Source organism: Pyxicephalus adspersus, chromosome 5 (assembly GCF_032062135.1).
Source record: "Pyxicephalus adspersus chromosome 5, UCB_Pads_2.0, whole genome shotgun sequence".
Classification (NCBI taxonomy): domain Eukaryota; kingdom Metazoa; phylum Chordata; class Amphibia; order Anura; family Pyxicephalidae; genus Pyxicephalus; species Pyxicephalus adspersus.
The window spans coordinates 139147566-139163610 of NC_092862.1; the positions used below are offsets into that span (position 1 = coordinate 139147566).

Here is a 16045-nt window from a genome sequence, read left to right on the forward strand (position 1 = left end):
TGTCTGTTTTGTGTGTTATTGTAAAGAATGGGGGAAGTGTCCCAATGGTCAATGGCCTGTGGCTGTGCATTGCCTGGGGTTGCAGTGTAACTCACAACAAACACATCACATTATAGTGTGAAGAAAGCTTTACATAATGATCATAGAGGTTGGAGAGCCTTGTACAATGACTCTTGTTTTACCAATCACAGGTACTATCTGTGGTTGGTCTGTTAGGCGCCTATTAAGGAAGATATTGGCCTCAGAATATGGTGAGATGTCCGGTTATGCAGTCATGTCTAACTGCCTTTCTTGAACTGGGAACCCTGGTCTTGGGGAACCCTTGGAAGGTTAATGGGGAAATACAGCTTACATTGGTGGTCAGTAAAAAAAGAATGTCCCCATTAGCTAAAAAGAACTTTGGTGCCATGCTACAATAAAAATAGGAGGCCATCATCAAATTGGAGGTCAATCAGCCAAAACTGAAGGAGCCCCCAGCAAACTTCGGAGGAAGCCTATAGAACCCTAGTTGAGCATGGCTGGTCTGTAGGTAGCTTGTATGATATATGTAGTGTATCATACAGCCAAATATATATATTCCTGCACTGGACCTACAAGCCCAAAGCTCATGACAAATCTGAAATGTAATTTTAGTAAAAAGGCCATTACACAGTGTCACGTTTGGCTTGAAGCCTACCCGCCCCCGAGGACACTGCGATATCCTTTAGGCTCCTTTTAACTCTCCATGTGTTTTAAGACTACAAATCCCAGCAGACAGGACACACAGGTGCTTACAGGACAGCTGGACACCCCCAGGCTGTGATAGATTATCAGAGATTGAAACTGGCCAACTGGCCTGATTGCCTCATGAAATAAAAAAGAAAATGAGATTTAGCCCCAAACCCAAGTTTTCCTTCTGTGTTGCAGTCATTTCCCTGGTGTAACCTATAACTGTACAGCCCTGCCTGGCTCTTTCTAACAGGACTAACCAAAACCACATGTGTGCTCCCCAGTTATGACCCTGCGTCTCCCCGCATGCAGGAAAACACATATGTGAGCAGAAATTGCGTGGGATGCGACAATCCTGGTGCTAACACGTGTGCTTTGGGATAGTTGCGTCACCTATGTCTCATATTAAATACAGGCAGAGTTGAAGTTACAGTCTTTTAGCTGATGGAGGAGATTTTCCAGGACTAAGTTTTTTGATGCACAGCTTTTGGAAATATATATAAATCTCATATTTTCAGGGCCCATTTATATGTCTATACTCCATTGTGTTGCATTATTGAATGCACATTAGCATGCCTTGTATTTACAGTGGTTTTCCTTTTTATAAAATGATTTTTTAATAATTTTCAATTTGCCTTTGAACTTGCCAAAACATTGATTATTCAATTCCCTAGCACAGGCCCCTCCCTGCACTGCATTTCCCTGTCCTTTATGGGGTTGTCCATATCTTTGATGGCCCAGTTCCTCTGCCCCTTCCTTGCCACCCTACCCTAAACTTTTTTGGGAGTAATAAGAGGAACTACTATAGAGTATCCCAAATAATAGTGCTGAGCTTTTTGACATGACATCCAGCACAATGCATGTCGATGCACCATTGTGTATGTTAGTCCACTGCAAGGCAGCTGCATTGAAGGTGCATTGTATTAGTGCATTGGCATGCCATTGAGAATGAATGCAGTATATGGACATCAGTATTGCAATTTGCTATTGTTTCAGCACACATAGGTATAGAGCGAGCCTAACAGTGCAATCACACCCATGCATTTTTAATGCACATTACCGCATGAACGCACTATGGGTCTTTAGACCTGCAGTCATTTAAGTGAATGGTAGAGATTGGAAATTGTTTGTGATGCATTTCCCAAAAGCAACATTATTATTTTTGGTTGTGGGGTTGTTCTTTGAAGATTTGTGTCATGGCCGCAGCCACATGAAAATCTGATTGCCTGAGGGTCTGAAAAGACCCTATTGTTTTCTATGGTTGTTAAAAAGCACTGTATTGTTCCCTGACCAACATCAAGGGTTCCATAGTGCATTTTGAATAGAAAAATAAACCTTTTACCTTCTATTGGTAACATTTTTTTTTCATATTGTTATAATCTATATATTCATCAGGCTGAGCTGGCTTCCAATGTAGGGCGTCATATCCCATGCAAGTACATAAATCTTTCCATGATAAGGTTCAAATGAGAATTCTATAGGCTTTATTTATAAAACAGGGAATCTGACATTCCCTCAGACATTTTCTTGTGGGAATCAATTACTGCCATTGAAACACATGGACCTGGAGGATCCCCACGAGAGAATGTTTGATTCCCTGTTATATAAATAGAGCTCTATGATTCACATGTATTCTGGTGATTCCAGGCAGCGGTGAAAGCTTAGCTAATTTTGTAGACTTGCTTGGTATGGTATTAGGAGTTTATTATTGAATACATCAAATTGTGACTTCAGAGCATCTCAGAAATAGACAAGCTGTACTGTGATGTCATAGTGGAACTTTAAGAACATCTCCCTGATTATACAATGTAACAAGTCTGAAATGTGCATTACATATAGATAAATCTGCAGCATTTCTATAGTTTTAGTTCCTGCAATTTTTAAACGGTAGTTCCTAAGAAAAACAATTTAAAATCGAGTCAACTAGAATTATACAGAGAAGAAAAAAAAATCCTGGCAGTAATAACAAAGAGACAGACAGAAGAGGGAGGGGGCGGCAGACAAAAAGGTAGATTATAAAAAGAGCGGAGACAGGTAACTGTGCCCGGGGCTGTGTGGCATGTCTTCTCAGGTATTCCACCTGAAGTCACTGCAATCCTGTCCTGACAGCAAGACAGGCATGCCTGCTCTGATCATAGCACTTCCAAGGATAAGAGAGTGGGGTATAGATGGGGCATGAAATGGGGTATGGACAGGGCATATCATGGAGTTATAAGGGGGCATATCAAGGGGTATTAAAGGGGTAGAGAATGGGGTATGGATAGGGCATTGGAAAAGTTATGGACTGGGCCTATCATGGGGTATGGACAGGGTATGGAATGGGGTATTAAAGGGGTAGGAAATGGGGCATGAACAGGGCATATAATGGGTTAAAGATAAGGCATGGAATGGGATATTAAAGGGGTAGAGGACAAGGTTTGGACTGGGCATAGGGTAGAAAATGGATAGGCCATAAAATGGGGTATTAAAGGGGTAAAGAATGGGACATAGACAGGGCATAAATTGGGATATGGACAGGGCATATCGTGAAGTACATACATGACATAAATTGGGGTTAGGATAGGGGAATGAAACAGGGCATAAACTGGGGTATGAACAAGGAATAAGATGGTATATGGACAGGACATATATAAAGAGGAATTGAGGGGTAGAGAATGGAGTATGAATGGATCATTTAATGGGCTATTGACAGGGTATAAAATGTTATGTGGACAGACCATATCAAGGGGTATTTGGGGTATTGTGTAGGGTACAGACATACTGTACATGGAATGAGGCAATATTATGGAAGGAAGGGGCAATAGACTGGGATATAGAAGGTGCAAATTTTAAGAAGTGAATGTATATGGGTGGGGTAGACACTTTGATATTGGGAAGTAAATTTCATTATTGAGTATGGAAGACAGAAATATAGACTAGGCATAGACCGCGGTACAGATTGAGCATAGACTGGGATATGGACAGAGCATAGAATGTGGCACTGCTGGGGCATGGACTGGGTTCTCTATAGAGTGTAGACTTCCCAATAACTCATATCGGGTTTTGGACCAGTACTGAAATTGTAGATTGTTTACAAGGTATATACAGTAAATACAATATAAAATAAGTGAACAGTGACACAGATCAGTACGTCTAGGAAGAAAAAGAGCAATTTGTCAGCAATTACTCAGCAATGACTAAACTTCTCTGGAGTTTCCTGGTGATGAAGTGGAGAAATTGCACTGAAACAAACAGAAAAATCCTACAGAGTAAAAATGGACTTTATCAGTTTTATCAGAGGATTTGAGTCTGTGTTAAAAAACAGCAAAATGTGAGGATGTCAGGGATATAAAAATAAATAAAATAAAACAGTGAAAGAAGAGAAGGGAGGGGGGATTATTCCCAATTTAAAGTGCTGCACTGTCACCCTGCACCACCTCAATCCCTGCAAAAGCAAACTTTTACTACTATGGTTGAGATGAGTTTTAGCCCAAACAGCTACAAAACAATCTACAAAGATACAACTTTCTCTTCTGTAACACAAATACAATTTTCTAGGTGTATAGAATAAGAAAGAATGAAATAGGAGTGAAATAATTAAGTTATTACATCTGTATCTGATATCTATCAATCTATCTTCAATGAACAATCAATTACCATGGTTGAATTATAGGTAATATTAAAATTAATACAGATGCACACATTTTATATCTATATATCTATATCTATATATAAATATATATATATATATACATATATATCACATACATAAAGATACACACGCATACACACTCACACACATATATATATCACATATATACAGATACACACATATATATATATATATATATATATATATATATATATATATATATATATATATATTATAACTATGAATATATCTGTGTATAACTTAATTCTCAGAGGACAACTTTTTGCCATGGTCGAAATAATTTTATTTATCCAGAATATACAGCTTAATTCATCTATCTACATTTATTTACATGAATACAATAAAACATTGAAAAAAAAGTCAGTCTCTGAAAAAAATGAGGTCATTAGATTCAAGGCACCATTGAGAATAGTGTCCAAAAAGTTTGCGTCAAATCTGTTAAAAAAAAAAAAAATTCCCTTTGAAATGCAATAAGTTACATGCAACAAGCTTTACACAATATATTTTGCTTAAAAAAATCCATCTTATGCTTTCTTTTGTATGTTCCCTTAACAATGAAATATAAGAGTCCAAAATATAAAAAAAAGAAATAAGAGTTTTTGTGTGATTTTTTTCAATTCCCTTAGTACAGTGTCCCAGAAGCCAACGCTAATGGATGTTGTAGGGAACTGTGGTTTTGTAAGTGGGAGTTGAGGGAGTTGCTTGTTGGGTACCAGACGCTGGGGTTTTCCAAATAAGTGGATGCAGGGGAGTTGTTGGAGGTCTGAGGGTGGGAATGCACATGTGGGTGATGACTGAGAGATCTTGAAGTCCCTTGAGGTTCCCAAACCACAGGTGACTGGGGAGAATTGCAAGCCATGGGATCGCTGGAACTTGGGCTGTGCTCTGGCGGCAGCTCTCCGTTCTTCATGATCTTCTTAATTTTAGATCTTTTGTTCTGAAACCAGATTTTCACCTGAGAAAGAAAAAAAAAGGAATTGGTTAAATATCTGTTAAAAACATTCCAATTTGTTTTATGTTTTTACTTTGCAACTTTGTATACTCTTTTGGTTACTTTAGTATTTATTTGATATTTGATGTCACAATCATTTAAAAGAACCAAAACAGTATCTTGCAGGCTGATTTTGTAATGTTTTCATTTATTTAAAAAATATTATTTTGTAAGGAATAATATAAATATAAACCATTTATTACTAAATACAGCATAGTACAAAGCTAGTATCAAATACTCAATATTCAAATATTATATATAAATATTACATATTACTTCTTTTTATGTGTAAATGATTTTTATACAATAAAACTGACTGATAGTTTAATTTCTCAAGTATTGTCTACAAAACATAAAATAATTATGATGAAGTCACTATAATAGGAAGGGGTACACCTGAAGCCCTTCAAAATTCCTCCTTGGGAAAGAAATACGCTGGTTTAATCAATGTGTTCCATTTGCGACCGCCCTTCTATTTTATTATTCCAGTTTACAATTCTCATCTGTCTGTGGTCGTGAACCCAAAACTTTTGTTTGTAATTATTTCTGAACTTTGGGGCTGCTCTTTTCCATTGTTTTATCTCACTGCTAGTTAAAAGCAAAAGACCCTCTACAGTAATGATTGGTGGCTGGAGACCATGTGATCAAGACCGCCTTGGCTGTCATAGCAAAAATAGTTATTGTTACACAAAATATTGTGATTATTTTAACACTGATGTGAATTTTATTAATGGATCCAGCTTAAGAATATATCAGAATCTTCCTCTTATAAAGCAATACTGCAGTGTTGCAGAACACACATATGCAGAGTTATTTTAAAATTGCTTTGCCAGTATTATTATTGAAACGTGGAACATTTGTGGTGTTGGCGCCTGCTGTCTGTTGTAAATCACTGGAGGGCCACAAGTGCAGAGACACGCACTGGTGTGTGAATGGGCGGGTAATTAGTTCAAATGGCCACGATGCGTCCTGTATTACTCTGAATTGTTCATCCAGATATTGATGAGCTCAGCAGAAACATCGCTAATTAGGAACTGCAGAGCACACATGGTCCTAAACAACTTGAACAAGGGCCCAAATGGTTCTAAAAAAGGGGAACTGATCCTGTACTATAGGCCTACTCCATACAACAGCTCACTAGTTAAACAAATCACTTTCATGGTAGAATATTTTGTGCAAGTTTGCAATATCAAATAATTATCTGCAACATTGGAGAGCTATATAAAATGCAGATTATAACTGGAGGATCACACATTTAAGCAGAAGTTTGCTGCAACCCTTTCCTTCCCTACGTATCTTCATCTGGATTTTAAATTGTGCAATCATCTTATTACCAAAATGTATTTCGAAACATTTATTTTTATGTAGCTTCAATTGAATATGTTAATCCCCAAAGGCCAATGGTATTTATGCAATTAGCATTAGCAGAACGTGGCCCTCTGTGGAACCAGCCAGCTCTGGGTCATAGGGCCATTTATATACTAGGCCTTCTTATCTGATACATTGCAAAATAAAAAAATAAATTTATTTTATTCCAGGCCTTGACTTTTGCTTTGGGAGATGGAATAACAAGAAAACAGAGATTTATCATCAGCAAGTCTTAGGTTAATGCTATAATATATTCACGGTGGGTACAACTATTTACAATAATTCTGCAGCGTCCTTAGGTTACCATTCAGAGTGCCAATGCTATGTAGGTTCTATTTGACTTTCTACAGAATCATTCACAATTTAAGTAAATAGTCATTTATTTTCACTGCTTACTGATTACTCTAAAAGTCTCTAAAACACGTGAACTTTATATAACATACTTAAAGATACACACGCATACACACACACACACATATATATATATACATATATATATATATATACACATAAAGTTTATAGATGTGATTGCATGTAAAAGTGCTGAGCAGCTACATAAAAAGCAGCAACATTTACATAAAATGAAAAAGAGTTTATATATATATATATATATATATATATATATATATATATATATATATATATATATATATATATATATATANTATATATATATATATATATATATATGAAAGTTTCTGCAACAAATACAGACCATTGCCCAGCATTGTAACTTCAGCCAACCAGCCAGCACATTAAAATCAGTTCTAATTCTAATACTAAAATAATACAACTCAAGTCATCCTTCAATGATTTCTGCTGCCTGCTCAGCCTTGTCTGTAACAGATTCACATTAAACTTTTTTCTTTTTTGTCACCCAGCCAAATGTTTGTTTTGGAGATGACATATACAGGTATGTTAAGGTGACATTTTTTAAAGCAGACATGTCTGCTTCTAACAACAATGTGTTTGTAAAGTTTCCACTTGAGTTCAGATTTGTTAGACCAATTTAAATGTTATATTGGCATGAAAAAAAAAAAGAAAAGTTCTAATTTTTTTTAGATTGTAAGCTCTTTTGGGCACTGTGTTATTGTTTGTATTTTGTTTGTTATTTGAAAGCCCTAATTATTGTTAATATGTCGGTTCTTTATTAATATTGTTATTAATAAAATAACAATAATAATATACAGTATTTATATAGCGCCAACATGTTACGCAGCGCTGTACAATAAATAGGGTTTGCAAATGACAGACAGACACACACGGACACAGGAGGAGGAGAGGACCCTGCCCTAAAGAGCTTACAATCTAAAATCTTTGTAAATAAAGTTTACTAATAAGTGTTTGCTTTTATATTAGGATGCTATAAGTACAATTTAACCAGTGTTTAGATCAACCTCAAAGTTATGATCAGAATATGACTTAAAAAAAGTAAAAATGTGCCCAGGTTGTATAATTGAAAATGATTACAGTTACATTTTGTACCCCATGATTGCAGAATGAATGCAACATTACATCTATTTTGTTATATAATAATAATATTAATATAATGGATACATGTTTTCTTTCAATGTAAAACAAGCAAGGCAAATTCTACCCCCCTCCTCCAAATAAGTGTAAACTATTTAAAATAAAACTATAATTAAATTATTTTGCTAACAGATTTTAAAAAACAAAAATTTCATCTTTTTTTCAAACAGATTGAGTAGGGATTGTATACCAAATAGCAAAACAGAACGACACCCTTTGAAAAATTATGTTCAGGCCTGAGGACATGACACAAGGCAGAGTTCCCTGACTAAACTATTGTAAAAATATTGCTGAGTATTTCCAAACAGGACATGTCATAGTTCCACACTGCCTAGAACATCAATCATGTCCTGTTCAACCCTAACACCACACATGTAAACCCTCAGCACAAAATACACAGACACAGACCCCTACACTGCACTCAGCGCTTCCACACTAAATATTGGAGCCAAACTTCCAAACAAAAAAATACAAGGAAGATGCAAAGATGCATTCTTAAATAATTGTATTATTCTCATTTGGACAAGAGATCTGTTTTGAATTATCTCTAACAAACCCAGGACTTTGATTTGTACCATTTTACATCTGATTGGAGGATAAGAGACTAATATTTTGCACATGTGCACACTGTAGAGAGGTTGTACTGAAATGTGCTGCATGAAAGCAACCTTGCTCATGAACTATAAATCCCAGAATTGGAGACAGAACACCAGCTGCAGTGTTCTGTACAAAGTGCAACATAAAAAACACAAAAAGATTCAACTAAAAAAATGTTGCTGCCTTTAACAACCAAAGCTCAACTTTCCTATCTGAAGTTTCAAAAATAAAATTCAATCTGTAATTCCAAAAACCAACACAAACACCATAAATGTAAAATTGTGCCAATGAGGTCACCAAACAAACTTCTTGCTTATATATGGTTCTGAGAAAGGTACTACTGCCAATTATATATATATATATATATATATATATATATATGTACAGTAGTATAGAATATATATAGAAAGAGAGAGAAAGAAAGAAAGAAAGAGAGAGAGAGAGAGAGAGAGAGAGAGAGAGATTTTATATACTATCATATATTACATAGATTCCTAATATTACAAAAGAAAATCAAAATTAGATACATTTTATATCTCTGCAGAATATAACAAATACCCCTTGCTGATAAAGTTTCCTTTGTTCTTAGTTTTACAGAATCTTATTTCATTTTATCTGTTTCAGTATCTATCTATCTATCTATCTATCTATCTATCTATCTATCTATCTATCCATCTATCTATCTATCTATCTATCTATCTATCTATCTATCTATTATCTATCTATCTTTATTTATTTTTTATCTATGTATCTATTTGTAGATTGTTTTGCTCTTTATCTATCTTCATATATATTTTGCTTGTACATCTATATATGTATCTTTATTTATTTTTACATATGTGTCTATTTTTATGTATCTATATTTTGAATTCATTTCTGTATCTTTATATCTATCTATGAGTCCATCTATTTGTTTTTTATATTTGTTTTTATAATTATTTCTTTCTATCTAGCTGTATAACAATCCAACTAGTTTTAGTTTTATACTTTTGTTTTGTTATTTTACCTAATGCATTTTTCTGTCTGTCTATGTATATGTGTATCTTTATTTTTATATCTAACTATCTATATGTAATTTCTATATCACACTTTCTATCTTTCCATGTTAGCTCTCTTGTATATCTGTCTTCGTTTTTGTTAGCTATGTTCTATCTATCTGTCTATATTTATGTTCTGTACCTCTCTCTCTGTCTTTATATATATATATATATATATCTTTCTATGTATTTAGTTAACTTTATGCTCTGCTTCTATCTATTCCAACTACATTCTATCTATTTATATCTATAGCCATGTTCTATACATATCTATCTTTAATTTATATACATATCTATTATTCTATTGATATGTATTTTTTTTTATTATTATCCTTCCATCTTTCTATTTATTTATATGTTTTGTGTGTCTTTTTTATACTGGATGGATAGATACAGAGAATATAGAATAAAAAATAAAAATGTATATGTATAGACATAGATAGATAGATAGATAGATAGATACTGAAACAGATAAAATATAATAAGATTCTGTAAAACTAAGAACAAAAAAAACTTTATCAGCAAGGGGTATTTGTTATATTCTGCATGGATATAAAATGTATGTATTTTTTATCTTCTTTTGTAATAATATGAAACTATATAATATATGATAGCATATAAAATATATAGAGAGATCTATAAACAGATCATAAAGATTGATAAATACTTAGATAGATAGAAAAAACAAGGTAAGTAGGTACAGAACATAGATAAAGAAATATCGAGAGATATCACATCCACACACTATTATTTTGATACCTAGCTTATCTATAAACCTCTCTATTTTGGGGGTTAACACATTGATATTAATGATCTTGGTGTTCATAAGTTCTTGAAATTTATTTCTATATGTCTAATATAATACACACAGCTAGCCATATTTCCTAGCTTTTCTATAAATGTCTCTATTTTGGGGTTGAACCCAGTAATATATTTGATTTTGGTACCTATATGAGCATATTTATCTATCAAACTATCATTGTGCAGATCTACCTATATCAATATTCTCTATCTACATGGCTACATATCAGGCAGCATCTCCCCAATTGAAGTCCCCCAGTTCCCTCCCTAGACCCCTATGGACACCCCACCTACCTGTGTCTGTGTCAGTCCCAGGGATGCGGCCAGTTCGGCTCTCTCGGGCAGTGCCAGGTATTGAGTCTTCTGGAATCTCCTCTGCAGAGCCGCCAGCTGAAAGCTGGAATAGATGGTGCGCGGCTTTCTGATCTTCTTTGGTTTGCCATTCACCATCCTCACCTCCGGCTCCGCCACTTCCTTCTCTGCGGGGACACAGAGGAACCGAGTCAGCCAATCAGAATCAAACATTTTACTGTTGCTCCGAATTTATTTCATTTCATTCATTATATATATATATATAACATATTCATACATTTAGTACATTTTAAATGAATATTTGTATTTTAAAAACAAAAGGATGATATAAAAGGTTATAAAGCTGTAAAAAGCTAAACATTATTACTTTATTATTCTACTATGATAAAAAAAGTTATATATATTTTGTGATAAAAAAAACACTTTTGTCTTTTACCAACTTTGTACAATAATATTCCCCCTATGATGTCAGATTCCTAAATTTTACACTCCTAAAAAAATTAAAGCAATGTAAATATCTAATATTGATGATGATATAATGCTCTGATATGACATGTTTTGGGATAATTAGAGCGATGGTGCTGTGCTGGCTCCGCAGCGCCTGGGGGTTGCCAGACTGGGCAGCGGGCTCGGGCGGCACCAGGCGGTTGTTTAATGTTTATGGAGAGGGAAACCCCAGGGCCGGGGGCCAGACGCAGGAGGATCCAAAAGAGTTCAAAGCCCCCTTAGACTGGCTGCCCTGTAATTTATCCGAGTGGTGGTTAGTATGGTCAGGCCAGACAGAGACAGCGGTTCAGCTTGGAAAACCGAAGAAAAGTTTCTACAGCGAATGTCTGACAGTCCAACACCCCAAATCTTACAATGGAACAATTCCCCCCAAATAAACAAAATGAAAAACTTCTGAAAGGTGCCAACACCTGCTCAGACAACCCAGATTTATAATATTATCACCGAGCATGCATATAAAGATTTATATCATTACTAATATTTCTCTGGATGAGCAGGATGCGCTAAAATGCGTCAATAGAGCGTCAGCTTTATATTATCCAAAATATAGTAAAAAAGGAGGATCGCAGAATAATGAGGAGCCCGGTAAGGAGGTGAGGACCCAGCCATAGTCTATATAATGTACAGAAGGATGGGGAAATATAGAAAAATAGACAATGTGTGTACTGATACTAAGAATAAAATGTATCTTTTTCATCTCTTCTTATACAGAAATTGGTTTAAACTCACACCTAGCTATGTCTGAAATAAATCCACGATTTACAGAAACACACACAGCTCCATGTGTATCTAAAACACATTTATATATCTACACACACACATGCGCATATAGCATACGTATATCATACTCTCACATCTACACGCATGTCTATTCTAAACTATAAATGTACAAACTATACATGGGAAAATTCGTACATACCAGTGTATTTTATATATATATATATATATATATATATATATTTAAATATATATATATATATATATATATATACATATATATATGGATTACATAGAAAGGCTGCATGCATGTGTATATTGTAATACATATTCAGCTCATTCACTATATATATTATTGTATCATAAATGATAGAGCTTTTTCACAGATACAGATAAATAGTATGGTATGGATCTCATAGGCATACAAAGCTACATACATGTATAGAATATAAAATATATTTACCATACCTTATTTTATCTATATCTGTTTTCATTATATAATAATAATAACTTTACAAACATAGTGTTACTGGTATGTAAATGGTAGGGATAGTGTGGATCATATAGGATTTATGCACCTAAACTATAAGCATGTATGGAATATAATAAATATGTAGCGATCCATCTAAATCTCTCTCCCTCTGTATACATATATATATATATATATATATATATATATATCATTTAATACACTATTATATTAAATATATTATGAATAAAACACACATGAAGCTATTTGTATGATCTAGATTTCATGCAGCTAAACTGCATGCATGTATATATTATAATATATGTTCCTCATTGTCACCTACATGTAAAGCTGCATGCGAATATATGTAAGATTGCAATATAATACAGGTTTAACACACACACACACAGAGCTACATGTATATATTATATGCATATAGAAAACACATATATACAAAGCTATGTGAAAGTACATTGCATAACATTTATCGTACACACATACAGATACATGCATATATATATATATATATATATATATAGCTACATGCATGTACTATATCGATCTATATACAATACAGGTCCCTATGTTTAAATGGCAGTAATTGATTCTCCACCAGAGAATGTTTAATGAATGTCAGAATCACTAATTTAGAAATAGATGCCATAGAGTCATGTGAATGGATGGTATATAATAAATGATGTACACACGTAAAGCTACAAACATGTATACTATATAAATACAAAAGACATATAACTTTATACGTAAATGAATGATATAAAATATTCCATAAATGTAAAGTTACATACATGTATAATTTATATACTAAATAGAAATGATATGACATGTTCTACACATGCGAGGCTTTATGTATGTACATGATATAATATATACATGAATATGCATCTATATATAATAAAAATTTATTAAACATACATACATATATATATTGTACGCAAATATTTGAAGTTACATGTAAGTGATTTATTTATGACATGTGGACGCACCGCACATTTCTATCCTTTTCATTAATATATGACATGTTTCTCACTTGTATGTCCATGATATGTAATATATATATAATACATTTTGCATAAAATAAAGACCCCACATTTCTATCCATAAGACCATTTTCATTTATATATGGCATGTTCTTCACATGTATGTACATGATATGTATATATATATATATATATATATATATATATATATATATATAATGCAGAATGTAATTTATATATATTAGATATCATGTACATACATGTGAAGAACATGCCATATATAAATGAAAAGGGTCTTATGGATAGAAATGTGGGGTGCATCCAATATATATATAAATATAAAACAGCACAAAGTATAATACCTTCTGCATTATATATATATTGGATGCACCCCACATTTCTACCTATAAGAACCTTTTCATGTATATATGACATGTTTTTTTACTAGTATGTCCATGATATATAATATATATATATAATACTTTCTGCACAATATAAATAAATATATATATTGGATGCACCCCACATTTCTATCCTTTTCTTGTATATATGACATGTTCTTCACATGTATGTCCATGATATGTAATATATATATAATAGATTCTGCACAATATAAATACATTTGTATATTGGGTGCACCCCAGATTTCTATCCTCCCGGTGGCACCCCATGATTCTCCTCCAGGGCTCTCCATTTGCCCCCCTTCTCTCTGCTTTTGTTGTGTTTGCTCTCTTTGGAATGAGTTTTGCGGTTTGTTCTGGTGCTGACTGGCGGCGCCGGAGTTATAAATGGAAGGGGCAGATAAAGCTTTGAAGGAAGAGGCTCAGACATGGTTTTAGGATTGCCCGAGACGGCTACAGACCGCAGCCACGAATAACTGACCGCCCAGGAACGGAGGAGAAAGGAGGGGGGCTTCCTCTGCACCCCAAAACCTCCCGCGCCTTTACGCATCGCGCAAAGCTGTGAATCTTACCTGGCTGGCTGCTGGGTGGCTGCACCCTGTTGTAGGCACCCCCATACTGGTGATGGGGGTGATAGGGGCTCCCATAGCTGTAATCAGCGTAGCTCTTGGCAGGGTAAGTGGCAGCAGATCCGTTCATGCCATGGTACTGGTACTGGTAGGCGTTAAGCGCCTTTCCATAGCTGGCAGAGGTGGGCGAGCAGTAGCCATGGTGCGGGTGGCTGGTGGCCCCTCCAGGGCTGTAGTAGCCGGAGTCAGTGGCAGAAGACTCAGGTAAGGTAGGTGAATCCTGGGAAGGATGGTGCATGATGCTGGCAGCTTGGAATGAAGAAGACGCAGAAGAAGTAGAAGAATATTCGTGGCTTCTGATGGTGCCAATTCTCCTTTCATACACTCCTGTCATACTCTAGATTGGTGCACAGAATGGGGGGGTTCACAGGATAGGGGGGCGTCGGTTTTCAAGGAGCCATTCCACAGCTTGAAGCTTCCCTTAAAACAGTGTGAGAGAGTGATGAGGAGTGCTCGGTGCTCCAGCAAGTTTCAGCAGCAGGAGAGGCAGCCAGGCAGGAGGGAGGAGCAGCCAGGAGGAGGAGGATAGGGATGAAGAGGGATCTGTGACTGGCTGGCAATAGGAGACATCACCATGGGCTTGGATGAGGGTGGAACTGGTGGAGCCACCGGCCAAACCCAACAACCAGTCCAACAAGTTCAGAACAACAGAGCTCAATGCTGCAGCAACAACAACAAGCAAAAAAAAAAAAAAAAAACATAAAGAAAAAAAAATCCTCATTCAAAAAAAAAAGTAGGGAGTGAGGTCAGCGCTGGGGCTGCTTCTTCATTGACTCATGGAGAGTAAAAGCTGCCCCCAACCCTCCAAACATTGCCCATTTCCATCATTATTATTAAAGAGGATTTATATAGCGCCAACATACTACGCAGCGCTGTACAGTAAATAGGGTTTGCAAATGACAGGAGAATACAGACACAGGAGGAAAGGACCCTGGCCTGAAGAGCTGACAATCTGGAAGGTGGGGGGATTGCCATGTAAAATAATGCTGGGGCGGGGCATGACAGGGGTTAAGCACATCAAAAGTAATGGAAGTGAAGTCATAGGGCTCATTGCAGAATCACACTTGTGCAGTGCCATGATAACCCAGTGCAATGATAGGCGCATGTGTGTTGTGGTAGACATGCGTAAAAACAAAAACAAAAAAACAACGTAAAAAACAAAAACAAAAAACACATGCGACTTCCTTTTTTATTGAATTGCCCTGGTGCACTGACTAATAAATTTGCACGCAAGCGTGTCATGTAATGCGTTTATGTGTGTCGTGTAGCAAGTAAAAAATCAGACTGTTGGGTTTGTTGGAGGGTCGTTCACACATATGTGCTGCTTT

At 35.4% G+C, this 16045-nt stretch overlaps 1 protein-coding gene across 1 annotated transcript; it reads right to left on the reverse strand.

Annotated features, from left to right (window-relative positions):
• Positions 1-4631: 4631 nt before the first annotated feature.
• DLX5 (distal-less homeobox 5) lies at positions 4632-15147 on the reverse strand. Its single transcript, XM_072412919.1, has 3 exons — positions 14661-15147; positions 10979-11163; positions 4632-5315 (listed from the first exon to the last, which is right to left on the reverse strand). The coding sequence occupies exons 1-3, from the start codon at positions 15049-15051 to the stop codon at positions 4983-4985; spliced, it is 909 nt and encodes a 302-aa protein (XP_072269020.1). The 5' UTR covers positions 15052-15147; the 3' UTR covers positions 4632-4982.
• Positions 15148-16045: the final 898 nt, after the last annotated feature.